Source organism: Carcharhinus amblyrhynchos, chromosome 10, assembly GCF_965287045.1.
Source record: "Carcharhinus amblyrhynchos chromosome 10, sCarAmb.v2.hapA, whole genome shotgun sequence".
In the NCBI taxonomy this organism is placed as follows: domain Eukaryota; kingdom Metazoa; phylum Chordata; class Chondrichthyes; order Carcharhiniformes; family Carcharhinidae; genus Carcharhinus; species Carcharhinus amblyrhynchos.
The window spans coordinates 91794661-91808900 of NC_137333.1; the positions used below are offsets into that span (position 1 = coordinate 91794661).

Consider the following 14240-nt stretch of genomic DNA (forward strand, 5'->3'; position numbering starts at 1 on the left):
ACTGTGCCACCGTACCGCCCTTCGCTATCTTAGACAAGGCGATCGTAGACACTAATTAAGAGTGTGTATGTGTGTGTGTGTGTGTGTGTGTGTGTGTGTGAAATGTACCATTCTCTACCCTTCAGTTGGACCCATTTGATTAAACCTCAGTCTCCAGCTACTGCTCTACCAACCAATTATTACCAATTTTATTTTTTTTACATTTTATTTTTTTTTAATGGAACATCAAAGAATTCAAACAGTATGCAGGAATGTTCATGAAGTTACCACTGAGCAAACTACAGCATTTACCATATCTGTTTGGAAAATGGAATTAAATGAAAAGTAAGTACTAAAACTAGAATATTTACACAATGTCTAACCGTGAATAGCAACTAACCCCCAAAAATTCTGCCCATGATTAAATTATCAATGGTAAGTATACATAGTGTAAGATGATTGAATCACTCAACACCATTCACTGCCAAATTAATTCTGCATTCATTCTGTGCTATGTACTGGTAGGAATACTGCAAGGTTCCACAATGAACTATAATGCTGCAGGACACTGTGAAAGTTAACTAAATACTGTATATTAACCAGCCGTGATCATTGTATTTAGAAATAGCTAAAAAAAAAAGCTTCAAGAAAAAGCAACTCTTGCAAGGTCCAAACAATTACTAATTTTTACAATTCCTAGTGTATATGGCAGATAACTCATTGTTAATGTGACATGGTCTCATGCAAACTATGACGAGCTTGTTCAAGGCTTATGAATGTCATTCTCTTTCTCTCTGAGGGCATCTTCCTTTATCATTTTCTTTTGAGTTTTTTTTTTAAATTTCCCCTCACATTTATCACAGCTTTTGTTCTACAGCAAAAAGATTCCCATAGCTGCGGGGCTGCATTCTGCATTCCTATAATGACTGGGCAGTTGTTTCACCCTGTACAATAAACGGGAGTCCTCAGTACTTTGCAGATGGTACCTTAGCATCAGTTTACGTAGTACAGCCAGTAGATCAAGTTGAACAAAGAGAAAATGACCGGAAACACTATCCTTGACCACCTGTCTATGGCGTTAACGTCAGTCAGATTTGGGATTTTAATTTTTAGCTGGGAGGACCTCCTTCGCAAACGGTTCTTCTTGGCTTGGGCAGCATTTCTGTCCAACGTGCTGCGGCCTAGTCCTTCTCGGGCTGTGCTTTGTTTCCTGTACTGAATTCCTGAGTTGTCAAAGGACATCACCGAATTCCTCGATTCGGTCACGCTTGTCGTCACCTCTGTCGCCGGAACTTCATTGTGAATCTCCAGGGTTGAAAGCAGAATGTTTCCATGAGCATCCACCTGGTTGCATGTATAAAAATAAACCGCACGTCAGTCATATCACCCAGTCACAGATTTACAACAGCATCACAATGTTTAGCTGGACGATACGCAATGTAGTAAACCGAGGCGATGGCCAAATGGTGTCATAACTAGACTATTAATCCAGAAACTCAGCTGATGAAATAGGGTTCAAATCCCACCACAGCAGATGGTGGCATTTGAACTCAATAAAAAAAACCTGTAAGTAAAAGTCGACTGATGACCATAAAATCATTCCTTCTACTCTCTCTATGGACTGCCAATAGCAGCCTTTCCCTTTGTTTTTGTGGCTGTGACTCATCTTTCATTCCCTTGCCCAACAGTAATTCTGTCTCCCACTTTCTGTGCCTTTTAGCTTTGACAAAAAGTTATCTGGACTCGAAACGTCAGCTCTTGTCTCTCCTTACAGATGCTGCCAGACCTGCTGACATTTTCCAGCATTCTCTCTTCTGGTACCATAAAATCATTGCCAATTGGTGAGAAAAAACATCTGGTAATGTTGTTCAGGAAGGGAAATTTGCCGTCCTCACCTGGTCTGGTCTACACGTGACTCCAGAGCCACAGCAATGTGGTTGACTCGCAACTGTCCTCTGAGTTGGCCTAGCCAAGGGCAGCTAGGGATGGGCAATAAATGCTGGCTACCCAGTGACGTCCATGCCCCATGAACAAATACAAAAAAAGGTAACAGTTTGGGACAAGCAAACCTATGGTGAGTGTCATAGCAGATAAAGGGGGCGGGGTGGGGTTGACAATGTTGAGGGGGGATTGACAGTGTTGATGGGGGATTGAAAGTGTTGAGTAAAGCCAATTTTTCCATGTGGTCAAAGGTTCACCACATGGAGATACCAAGTTAAAAATTAGGAGAGCCAGGAATTAGAGGTGAGTTTTTACATTTGGAGAGTAATATTTTACATTTGGAGAGTATGGACTTTAGTAAGGCGTTTGATAAGGTTCACCATGGAAGGCTTCTGCAGAAAATGCAGATGTATGGGATTGAGGGTGATTTAGGAAATTGGATCAGGAATTGGCTGACTAAAACCTGGTGTTGTCAGACTTTTTACTGTGTTTACGCCAGTCCAACGCCGGCATACCCACATCATGGCGGATAGGAGACAGAGGGTGGTGGTTGATGGTAAGTATTCATCATGGAGTTCAGTTACGAGTGGTGTGCCTCAGGGATCTGTTTTGGGGCCACTGCTGTTTGTAATTTTTATAAATGACCTGGATGAGGGTATAGTTGGGTGGATTAGTAAATTTGCTGATGACACCAAAGTCGGAGGTGTGGTGGATAGTGAGGAAGGGTGTCTTAGTTTACAGGGAGACTTGGACAAGTTGCAGAGCTGGGCCGAGAGGTGGCGGATGGAGTTTAATGTGGAAAAGTGTGAGGTAATTCACTTTGGCAGGAATAATGGATGTGCAGAGTATAGGGCTAACGGTAGGACTCTGAATAGTGTGGATGAACAGAGAGATCTAGGTATATGTGTACATAGATCCCTGAAAGTTGGGAATCAAGTAGATAGGGTTGTTAGGAAGGCATACGGTGTCTTGACGTTTATTGGTAGGGGGATTGAATTTAGGAGCCGCAGTGTCATGTTGCAACTGTACAAAACTCTGGTGCGGCCGTACTTGGAGTATTGTGTGCAGTTCTGGTCCCCACTTTATAGGAAGGATGTGGAGGCTTTGGAGAGGGTGCAGAGGAGGTTTACCAGGATGTTGCCTGGCATGGAGGGGAGGTCCTATGAGGAGAGACTGAGGGATTTGAGGTTGTTTTCATTAGAAAGAAGGCGGCTACGAGGGGACCTTATTGAAACATATAAGATGATTAGAGGTTTAGATAGGGTGGACAGTGATAGCCTTTTTCCTCGGATGGAGAAGGCTAGCACGAGGGGGCATAGCTTTAAATTAAGGGGTGGTAGTTATAGGACGGATGTCAGGGGTAGGTTCTTTACCCAGAGGGTGGTGAGGGATTGGAATGCCCTGCCTGCTGCAGTTGTAAATGCGCCTAGTTTGGGGGCGTTTAAGAGATCCGTGGATAGGTTTATGGATGGAAAGGGTTTGGTTTAGGTTAGAGGGTCATTGCTTTTTAACTGGTCGGCGCAACATCGTGGGCTGAAGGGCCTGTTCTGCGCTGTAATGTTCTATGTTCTATGTTAATACGCTTGTGTAGTAAATTACAAGAGAAAGCCATCGTAGAGTTTTGGAGATAACTGATGTTTTCTGGAGAGGGAAGCATTTGAGGAGGAACCTGTAAAAATAAATGAGTTTATTATGCTTGATTTCTTACTCTTGGCTTTAAGATGTCATGTTCTTGCATTGTAACTTGCCATAAAAATCCATGTGGTTCCAAGAAAGACATTGGTGGGAATTCACTGGAATGACTGAAATGTAGGCCAGGTTCTAAATATCCTGGATCCTGGCTTTCTGATCACTGATTTGGAGTGTCCTTGTAGAGGAAAAGCTCTCTTGCAAGATCACAATTGTAAATTGGTAGGGGTGGGGTGGCAACAGGAGACTGAAATACCTGTGACTCTGACATTCACTGGAACTTACTAAATAATCCAAATTGATAGCCAATCAGGTCATTCTCTGGCCTCGAATTTAAGTCCTGGGCAGGACTGGTCTGCAGAATGGGATTAGAAATGGGGAGGTCAACATATTGGGATAGAAACAAAGAAACTAGAAGCAGGAATAGGCCATTTGACCCTTTGAGCCTGCTCCACCATTCATTATGATCATCAAATTCAATATCCTGATTCCCACTTCCTCCCATATCCCTTGATCCCTTTAGCCCCAAGACCTATATCTAATTTCTTCTTGAAATCACACAATGCTTTGGCTTTAATGACATTCTGTAGAAGTGAATTCCACACATTTATCATCCTCTAGGTGGAGAAATTTCTCCTCATCTCAGTTCTAAACGGTTTATCCCTTCTCCTCAAACTATGGCCTCTAGCTCTGGACTCTCCCACCATTGAGAACATTCTTTCTGAATCTACCCTGTCTAACGCTGTTAGAACTTTATAAGTTTCTATGAGATCCCCTCTCACTCTTCTAAACTCCAGTGAATATAGACTGATCTCTTCTCATATGACAGACCTGCCATCCCAGGGATCAGCCTGGTAAACCTTCGCTGTACTCCCTCTATAACAAGGATACCCTTCTTCAGGTAAGGACACCAAAACTGCACACAATACTCCAGGTGTGGCCTGACCAACCAGCAAAATTCCCTATCCTGATACTCAAATCCTTTCACTCTGAAGGCCAACATACCATTTACCTTCTTCACTGCCTGCTGTACCTGCACACTTACTTTCAGCGACTGATGCATGAGGACTTCAAGGTCTCATTGAGTTTCCACCTCTCTCAATTTATACCCATTCAAGTAATAACCTGTCTTCCTATTATTGCTACCAGAGTGGATAATCTCACATTCATCCTCATTCTACTGCATCTGCCCACATACTCAGCCTGTCCAAATCAGGCTGAAGCTCCTCTGCATCCTTCTCACAGCTCACCCTCCCACCCAACTTTATATCATCTACAAATTTAGAGATAATGCATTCAGTTCTCTCATTCAAATTATTAATATATAATGATAGTACACCATTTCCCAATTGGATGAATTCTAGGCCAATATATTGTGATTATGGGTCTGGGCAATGCTGCTGCTAAAAGTAGACCAGGGTAGAAGGAATTAACAATCCACAATTTGTAGCCCAGTGACCGATGGAATGATATAGTTTTAATCTCATCGGGAAACCTCATGGTGTCTCTGGCAAGGTGGCAAGTGAGGAACCAAGTAGCCTGAAGAGTTGCAATAGATCTTACAACCTTGTTTTTTTTTAATACTTGATGGGTCAGAAGGAGTGGAAATGCTTCCCTACACCTCCCAGGCTTCACAAGGAAGTATTTGGTCTTTGGGGTTCTGGTCATCAGTCAGTCATGCCCAGATGCCAGCCTTCCCAATCGCGACTGTGCCCAAACCTACATGTAACCTCCCCCTGATTTTGCCCAGAGCCCCCTACCACTGCCTACACCTCTCCTCCAGCCATCAGGGACCATTCCTTGGCAGCAGGCATCCAGTCCTCAAACCTTCACTCTCCCCTCCACCAACCATGCTGCCAATCTGCCAGGCTGGAGCGGGTACAGATGTATTTATTTCAGGTACCCCCATCAAGAAGCCTGGCAGGGCCTCTACATCCTTGGCCTTTCCAGACACTTCTGGTGCTCTGTTTCCCCCCTACAACCTTTTCCCACTATCCCCCCATTGACACTGGGGCCCACCTTTCCACAGCCTTTACAGGTTATTGGCAGTTATTGGTGTATCTGCAATCCTCCTGACTATTCGATATTTTGGAATTTGGAGAGCTTTCCACACCAGGGAAATATCCGATGGTTTTGTAATCAGCAAAAGGGGCACTCATTGTAAAAGACTTTAAATTGTGTGGTCTTAAAATAAGCAGCTTCATGCAGATAGACAAAGAACAGTACAACACAGGTACAGGTCCTTCGGCCCATCAATCTGTATCGACACATGCCTCTCTAATCTAATAATTTCTTGTCTCATAATCTAATCTAATAACTTTGTGTCTTATAGAGTTATAGAGGTTTACAACATGGAAACAGACCCTTCAGCCCAACTTGTCCATGCCACCCTTTTTTTTTAAACCCCTAAACTAATCCCAATTGCCTGCATTTGGCCCAAATCCCTCTATACCCACCTTATCCATGTAACTATCTAAATCCTTGATATGACATGCACCATGTCTCTATATGGTCCATGTCCCACTGTTCCCTGCCTATTCATGTATCTACAGTAAGAAGTCTCACGACACCAGGTTAAAGTCCAACAGGTTTATTTGGTAGTAAATGTCACTAGCTTTTGGAACACTGTTCCTTCATCAGGTGAGTCACTCATCTGATGAAAGAACAGTGTTCCAAAAGCTAGTGATGTTTACTACCAAATAAACCTGTTGGACTTTAACCTGGTGTCGTGAGACTTCTGACTGTGTTTACCCCAATCCAACGCCGGCATCCCCACATCATGAGTATTCATGTATCTATCCAGATGCCTGTTGAACATTGTGATAGAATCTGCTTCCACCACCTTTTCTAGCAGCATGTTCCAGGCATTCACCACCCTCTATGTGAAAAACTTGCCCCTTCATCTCTTTTAAATTTCCTCCCTCTCACTCTCAACCCTGAATATTTGATCCTTCAACCCTGGGAAAAAGACTTTGACTATCCATTCTATCCAAGCCCTTCATAATCTTGTAAACCTCTTTCAGGTCCCCCCTCATCCTCCAACGCTCCAATGAAAACAATCCAAGTTTGTTCAATCTTTCTTCATAGCCCATATCTTCCACGCCAGGCAACATCCTGGTAAATCTCTTCTGCACCCTTTCCAATGGACCAACTTCCTTCACAACAATTCACAATAAACATATTAATAATTAATGCTATATAATCACATGGCATAAATCAACAATTCCTTCAAATTTGGGAGTGGATAATAAAGTAAATTCTATGGAGAAAATCTCTCCCAGCTGCTCCAGAGTATTCAACAAGTGTATGTTTACAACTTCGCTGGTCAGATGAAATTTTCAAGAATGTATTTAGTTTATCACACCAGGACAAAAAGATCATTTCATCTTCCGTGGTGTCTATGATAGTGATGAATAAGTAAGGTTCTGGCAATGACCAACGGGTGCGAGGAACAAAAACAATACAAACAGCACAAACATTTGACCCAATACCTGCTAAGATTTGCTACATCAATATAACACTGTGAGAAAGTTGGATCGGAAGGGGCAAGCCACTGGGAGACTCTCTCCAGGTGGGAATTTCTGGCCATGCTCGTCGCAAAATCGGAAAATCCCGCCCAAGGTCAATGGACCTTTGCATAATCCAACTGTCTGCCACCCCCCCCCCCCCCCCCCCCCCCCCCGCTGGTCCATTACGATTCCTCCTGCCACCACCCGCCCTTGTAGATGGCTGCCTCGTCATGTGGCAGAGGGAGAGTGGAGGAGTACTGCTCTTAATCGTACTTCTGTTCAACTTGGTCAAGCTGCTGTCAATGCCACCACTATTCATTCGTGGGACATGGGCATTGCTAACTGGCATTTTTGACCATCCCTAGTCATCCTTGGAGGGCATTTTGTTTTGACAAGCAACCACATTGCTGTAGCTCTGGAGTCACATGTAGGCCAGACCAGATAAGGATGGCTGATTCCCTTTGCTAAAGAATATTAGTAAACCAGATGGGTTTTTCCGGCGATGGTTTCATGGTAAAATAAATGGCAGAACCATCTGAAGCATAGACACACAGAGAGATCTGGGCTTGCAGGTCTACAAATCCTTAAAATTGGCAGCACAGGTGGAAAAGGTGGTGAAGAAAGCATATGACATGCCTGCTTTCATTGGCCGGGACATCGAATATAAAAGTTGGTAAATTATGTTACAGTTTTTTAAAGTGTTGGTTAGACCACATCTGGAATACTGTGTCCAATTCTGGGATGTGGAGGCTTTGGAGAGAGTACAAGGAAAGATTTACCAGGATGTTGCCTGGTATGGAGGGGAATTGCTATGAGGAGAGATTGAATAAACTGGTATTGTTCTCCCTGGAAAGACGGAGGCTGAGGGGGCGAACTGACAGAAGTTTGTAAAATTATTAGGGGTATAGATAGGGTGAACAGCTGGAAGCTTTTCCCTAGGGCAGAACTGACAATGAATTACAAGGGGTCACAAGTTCAAGATAAGGGGGGAAATGTTCAGTGGAGATGTGCGGGTGAAGTTTTTATACAGAGGGGCCTGGAATGCACCACCAAGTGAGATGATTGAGGAAGATATGTTTGTGACATTTAAGACTTATCTGGATAGACACATGAACAGATGGGGAATAGATGGATGTAAGCGATTAGATAGGACAATGGGATTGGCGCAGGCTTGGAGGGCCGAACGGCCTGTTCCTGTGCTGTTTTTGTTCTTTGTCATCAGTAGATTCTTAATTCCAAGTATTATTATTGAATTCAAATTCCACCATCTGCCGTGGTGGGATTCGAACTAGGGTCCCCAGAACATTAGCCGAGTCTCCGGATTAATATTCCAGTGATAATGCCACTAGGCTATCGCCTCCCATCTGCCTTCCATTGTTCATCCCTTTCATCCCCCTCATTGCCTTTTGCCTGCTATTGTGAGCACTTGCCCTTTCCTCAAACACCTCCTTGCATAGTTCTCCTTCCACGTTGTCCCCTAGAGACTGCCCTACTCCCACCCCACTCCTTGCACACTCCTTCCACATTTCCCTCCTTTGTTCTCATTTGCTCACACTCACTCCCTGCCCCCACCTTGCTCTCCAACCCTCCAGTCTTACCATGGATGCAGTGGCTGCATGAGTCCCGGAACACAGTGCTGTCCAGATAGACACTAGTATGTGGAACTAGGGTTGAAGGAGACTGCTGTACTCCCCAACACCAGGACAGTCCATGGATCCAGCAGCATGGTGCTGTCCATGAAGACCTACTTGGCATGGAGATGGAAGGCAGGAATCAGTCTGTTTCAGCAGACTGATGTCAAACCCACCAGGAGCAGCATAACACAATGGATGTAAGCTTTGCATGTTGCCCACCTCAAAATCTCTTGTTAACTGAGGGCCATATTGTGTACGCCAGCCTTAGTCAATTGAGTTTGACATTGACGTGATTTCCCACTGGCAAGATTGGAAAGACAGGATTCCAGCAGGCAGCTGCTTTAATTTTTTAAAAATTTCATTCATGGGACATAGGTGGCACTGGCTGGCCAGCATTTATTGCCCATCCAAGTTGCCCGAGGGCAGCTGAGAGTCAACCACATTGCTGTGGCTCTGGAGTCACATGTAGGCCAGACCAGGGAAAGATGGCAGATTTCCTTCCCTAAAGGTGAACCAGATGGGTTTTTCCGATAATCAACAATGGTCATCAGTAGATTCTTAATTCCAGATATCTTTTACTGAATTCAAATTCCACAAACGGGATTCGAACCTGGGTCCCCAAACATTTCTGGATTAATAGTCTAGTGATAATAGCACTGGGCCATTGCCTCCCCTCCAATGAGCATTCACGAGATGCAAATGAAAGCAAATGGCATTTGCACCACCTGCCAATGGGAAGATCAACCTGCCGTTAATCCACCGTTGGGAGAACCGGAATGGGATTTTACACTGGCAGGGTTCCGACTTTTTGGCTCCTGCCAAAGTCACCGTGTCTGCCACCAACCCGCTATGGGCAGAATGGGAGAATTCCACCCTTGGAGTGGGATTGAAAAATTGGTGACAGTGGGATAGATTATGTACTTGTGACTGCATAAAACAGGTCATTACAAATTGGCAACCTGGTTTACACATCTCCTGATTTTTAATTCCTTGCCAAGTTTTATCCTATTACAAAAAGTAACTATCTATTCCAATTAATACTGACCTCATGCTCTGCAGTTATCATGATTAAAACGCCCAAGCTAATTTCATCAAGAACCCTCAGCCTTCAGAGAGAGAGATCTTTCATCGTGTAAATTTGGCTTGGATTCAAATCCAGACCTGAACAGTCTTCTAACTGGTACTCCATGGCATTTCTTCACCGTATTCCTTTCATTTAACTTTTGCAATAAAATTTTTCACCTTTATTTATTTTAAGACATTGACCCCTAGTTCTAGATTTGTCCACAAGAGGAAACACTGGCTGGCAAGATTGGGTGAGGGATGGACCATGGTAAGGTCTGTTGACCTTAGGTGGAATTTTATGGCTTGGGGCAAGTGAGGCCCAAATCCCGCCTATCATAGAACCATAGAAAATTACAGCTCAGAAACAGGCCTTTTGGCCTTGCTTGTCTATGCCAAACCATTTTTTGCCTAGTCCCACTGACCTGCACTTGGACCATATCCCTTCACACCTCTCTCATCCGTGAACCCGTCCAAGCTTTTCTTAAATGTTAAAAGTGACCCCGCATTTACCACTTTATCCGGCAGCTCACTCCACACTCCCACCACTCTCTGCGTGAAGAATCCCCCCCCTAATATTCCCTTTAAACTTTTCTCCTTTCACCCTTAACCCATGCCCTCTGGTTTTCTCGTTTCACCCTTAACCCATGCCCTCTGGTTTTTATTTTCTCCTCTAGCCTCAGTGGAAAAAGCCTGCTTGCATTCACTGTATCTATACCCATCAAAATCTTGTACACCTCTATCCTCTCTACATCAACCCTGACAAAACCCTTCAGGATCATTGTGTTTCAATCAATTCACCTCTTACTCATCTAAACTCCAGCAGATACAAGTCTAACCCTTCCTCATATGTATATATATATATGACAACCCAGTCATTCTAGGTATCAGACAACAATCTCACCCAGCACCCATCCTAATCAACCCACATACTAACCCTACTAATCCCCCTAACACTCAGGGGCAATTTACCATGGCCAATCAACCTAACCAGCATGTCTTTGGAGTGTGAGAGGAAACCGAAGCACCCAGAGCAAACCCATGCAAACATGAGAAGAATGTACAAATTCCACACAGTCATCCAAGGTGGGCATCAAACTGGGGTCCCTGACACGGTGAGGCAGCAGTGCTAACCACTGTTAACACTCGAGTGTTCAAAACATTTTCACCCAGCGACAGTGAAGGCAAGATGGCACGTGGCTTGGAGGGGAACTTATAGGTTGGGTGTGCCTTTGCACCTGCTGCCCTTGTCCTTCTTGGCGACAATGGTTGTGGGTTTGGAAGTGGTCATTAGTGAGTTTCTGCAGTGCATCATATTGATGGTCTGTCTGGCTGCCACTGTGTGTCGGAGGCTGAGGGGGTATGTTTAAAGTCATGAATGGGGTACTGCTCTGACCATATTCTACAACTTCCTGCCTGGACACCATCATGAGAGCACTACTTGTTCAAGAAAATAATCCACCATCTTCTGAGCACAATGAATTGGCTGATAATTATGTCACTACTGTCTCCCAAACTCCAGGGAAAAAGAAATAATTACCAGTTCATTAATTCAGCCCTGGTTCCAAAGAGCTTTATGAATACCACATTAAAAATGAAAGCATTTCTCTCTTAATGGTATCTTTTAAATAATCTGCGATGTATTATATTTAATATTTCACAGTGTAATATTTATTGAAGCCCTTAGGGAAATAACACTTAAGAGATTAATGACCCAGAAAGAGAAAATTATCTTCAGATTTTTTTTCTGGAGTTCATTCATCTCAATCACACGAGGGTCTGAGTGGGATTTTGTATCAAGTGGTGGGATAGCAATGATCACAAAAGAGAGCAAGCAATCCTCAGTATTACTAATGACTCTCAAAATGCACTTGTCCTGCTGGTACCAGCTCACAGCAATAGTACTTTGATTGCGTTGCAAGCCAGCACACTGAGTTGGAAATCCTGCCTGAACTGCTGTGCAATCAAGGGAAGCCTGCAGATTGCAAGTGAAAGCTGCAATGTTAGATGAAAGCTGACGGTTCAATTACTGCTCGAGTCCTATCTGTTACACTGCCTTCATAGAAAGGATCATAGAATCCCTCCAGTGCAGGCGGAGACCATTCGGCCCATCAAGTCTGCACTGACCACCATCCCACCTGAGGACCTATCCCCAAAACAGCACATATTTACCCTGTTAATCCCTCTAACCTACGCATCCAGGGACGCTAAGGGGCGATTGAGCATGGTCCAATGCACCTAACCTGCATGTCTTTGGACTGTGGGAGGAAACCAGAACACCCAAGGGAAACCCACACGGACATGTTGCAAATCCCACACAGACGGTGACCCAAGTCGGGAATTGAATGCAAGTCCCTGGAGCAGTGCTAGCTAGTGCCCCCTCCACTCCCTCCCAGAACAATTATAGAGTCTCCCTAGTTCTCACATTTCACCCACCAGTCTCTGCATGCAAAGCATAATCCTCTGCCATTTTCACCAACTCCCGGATGATGCCACCAACTGACACATCTTTCCTTTACTCCCTCTGTCAGCATTCCGCAGAGACCGTTCCCTCTGGGATAACCTAGTCCACTCCTCCACTATACCCAACACCTCTTCCATCACCCATGGCACCTTCCCATGCAGTCACAGAAGGGGTAACACCTGTCCCTTTACCTCTTCTATGTTCACCATCCAAAGTCCAAAATACCAGTCCCGGTGTTTCACTTGCACCTCTTTCAGTTTGGTATATTGCATTCGCTGCTCCCAACCTGGTCTCCTCTATATTAGAGAGACCAACCGTAGACTGGGTGATCACTTTGCTGAGCACCTTAGGTTTCTGCACAATCAGGATCTTGACCTGGTTGCTTGCCATTTTAACACACGATCCTTGCCCACATGTCTGTCCTTGGCCTGCTGCAATTTTCCAGTGAAGCTCAAAGCAAACTGGAGGAACAGCACCTCATTTTCCGGCTGGGCACTTTACAGCCTTCCAGTCTCAACATCAAATTCAACAACTTCAGATGATTTGCTCTACCCCATCTCAACCCTTTTGTTTTCATTTCATTTAATTTTTAATTGTTCTCTCCCTTTCATTTCTTTATTGTCTCTTTTTATTTTTCTTCCTCCCCACTCTTTCCCCCTATTTTATCCCCCCTTTCCTTACCTTTTCTCCCCCTTTGCTTCCCCCTTTTTGTCTCTCCAACTCATCTCACCCTTCTCCCCACACCTTCATCTGTCACCGTTTACTCTCTGATTTCAGCTTCTCTGCCGTTTGGCCAGTCACACCTTCTATTCTCTCTAAGGACTGCCATTTAGCAGCTTTCCTCCTTGTTTCTGTGACGATGACTCATCTTTCATTCTCTCACTCTGCAGGTTCAATATTTCCTGCTTTCCACGCCTTTTTACTTTGACAAAGGATCATCCAGACTTGAAACGTCAGCTCTTTTCTCTCCTTATAGATGCTGCCAGACCTGCTGAGATTTTCCAGCATTTTCTCTTCAGGTTGAGGTTTGTAAGCTGTGTTTCACTGTTAATCTCTGATTTAAACCAGAAATTAAACAGTGGAACAATACTGGGCCAAACATCTGGATAAATTGTGAGTGTCTAAACCAAATTCCCGACACCAATGTCAGTGAGAGAAATATTATCATAGTGTCCCAGCCAGCGTAAATCAGTCCCTCGGAAGTTTAAACGTCCTGGGTCATTGACTCACACGTGCATGGTTCAGGAGTTTCAATGGGTTCTAAGGAGCAAGAGCAGTTGATGTCTCAATAATCACTGCTTTTGGCATCAGAAGACCTGTTCTAATGATAATCGTGCAAACCTCACACAGACAATGATCCGAGGCCGGAACTGAACCCAGCTCCCTGGCGCTGCCAGGCTGCGGTGCTAACCACTGTGCCACCGTGACGCCCCTGCATACTTTTCTTAACTGCAGGCTGTCCTTCTTAATGGAAGGCTGCACTGAAAAGTATTGCCACAATTTAAATGATAGGGAAGTGAATACGAGGGCAGGGAGAGGGTTCCAGGATTACAGATGTAGTGCTGGAGGCCTCAGCAGCAGGCAGGAGGGGAGATGCTTTGATTCTGCCAGGGGGAGGGGAGATGGAGAACAGGGGTTTCTCAAGGACCATGCTCAGAAAGGTGTTGGGCAGGGGACCAGGGATATCAACTGCTGGAGTCAGGAATGCCACAAATAGTCTGACGACCTCTGGCGGGTAATAGATGTATCCTAACTTGACATCTACTCACCACTGCCTCAATCTCTCACACTGCCCAACGCATCACCCAACACCATTCCCTGGCACTCAGCACTCATAGCTAATATTCAGATCATTTACTCCTCTTTCACATATATACCTCTACTGTCAGCCTCACACTAACCTTGTGCTGCCTACACACACCTTCAGTGTGACAGGCATGTTACTCCGACACAGTGAAACAC

General features: G+C 44.5%; 1 protein-coding gene across 1 annotated transcript in view; it reads right to left on the reverse strand.

The window, feature by feature from the left end:
* Positions 1-225: 225 nt before the first annotated feature.
* Positions 226-14240, reverse strand: part of gabrb3 (gamma-aminobutyric acid type A receptor subunit beta3) — a 319041-nt gene continuing 305026 nt past the window's right edge. The window contains exon 9 of the mRNA XM_080197604.1: positions 226-1323. Coding sequence (XP_080053730.1) covers positions 973-1323 — 351 coding nt within the window. The 3' untranslated portion in view covers positions 226-972. The remainder of the gene's footprint in view (positions 1324-14240) is intronic.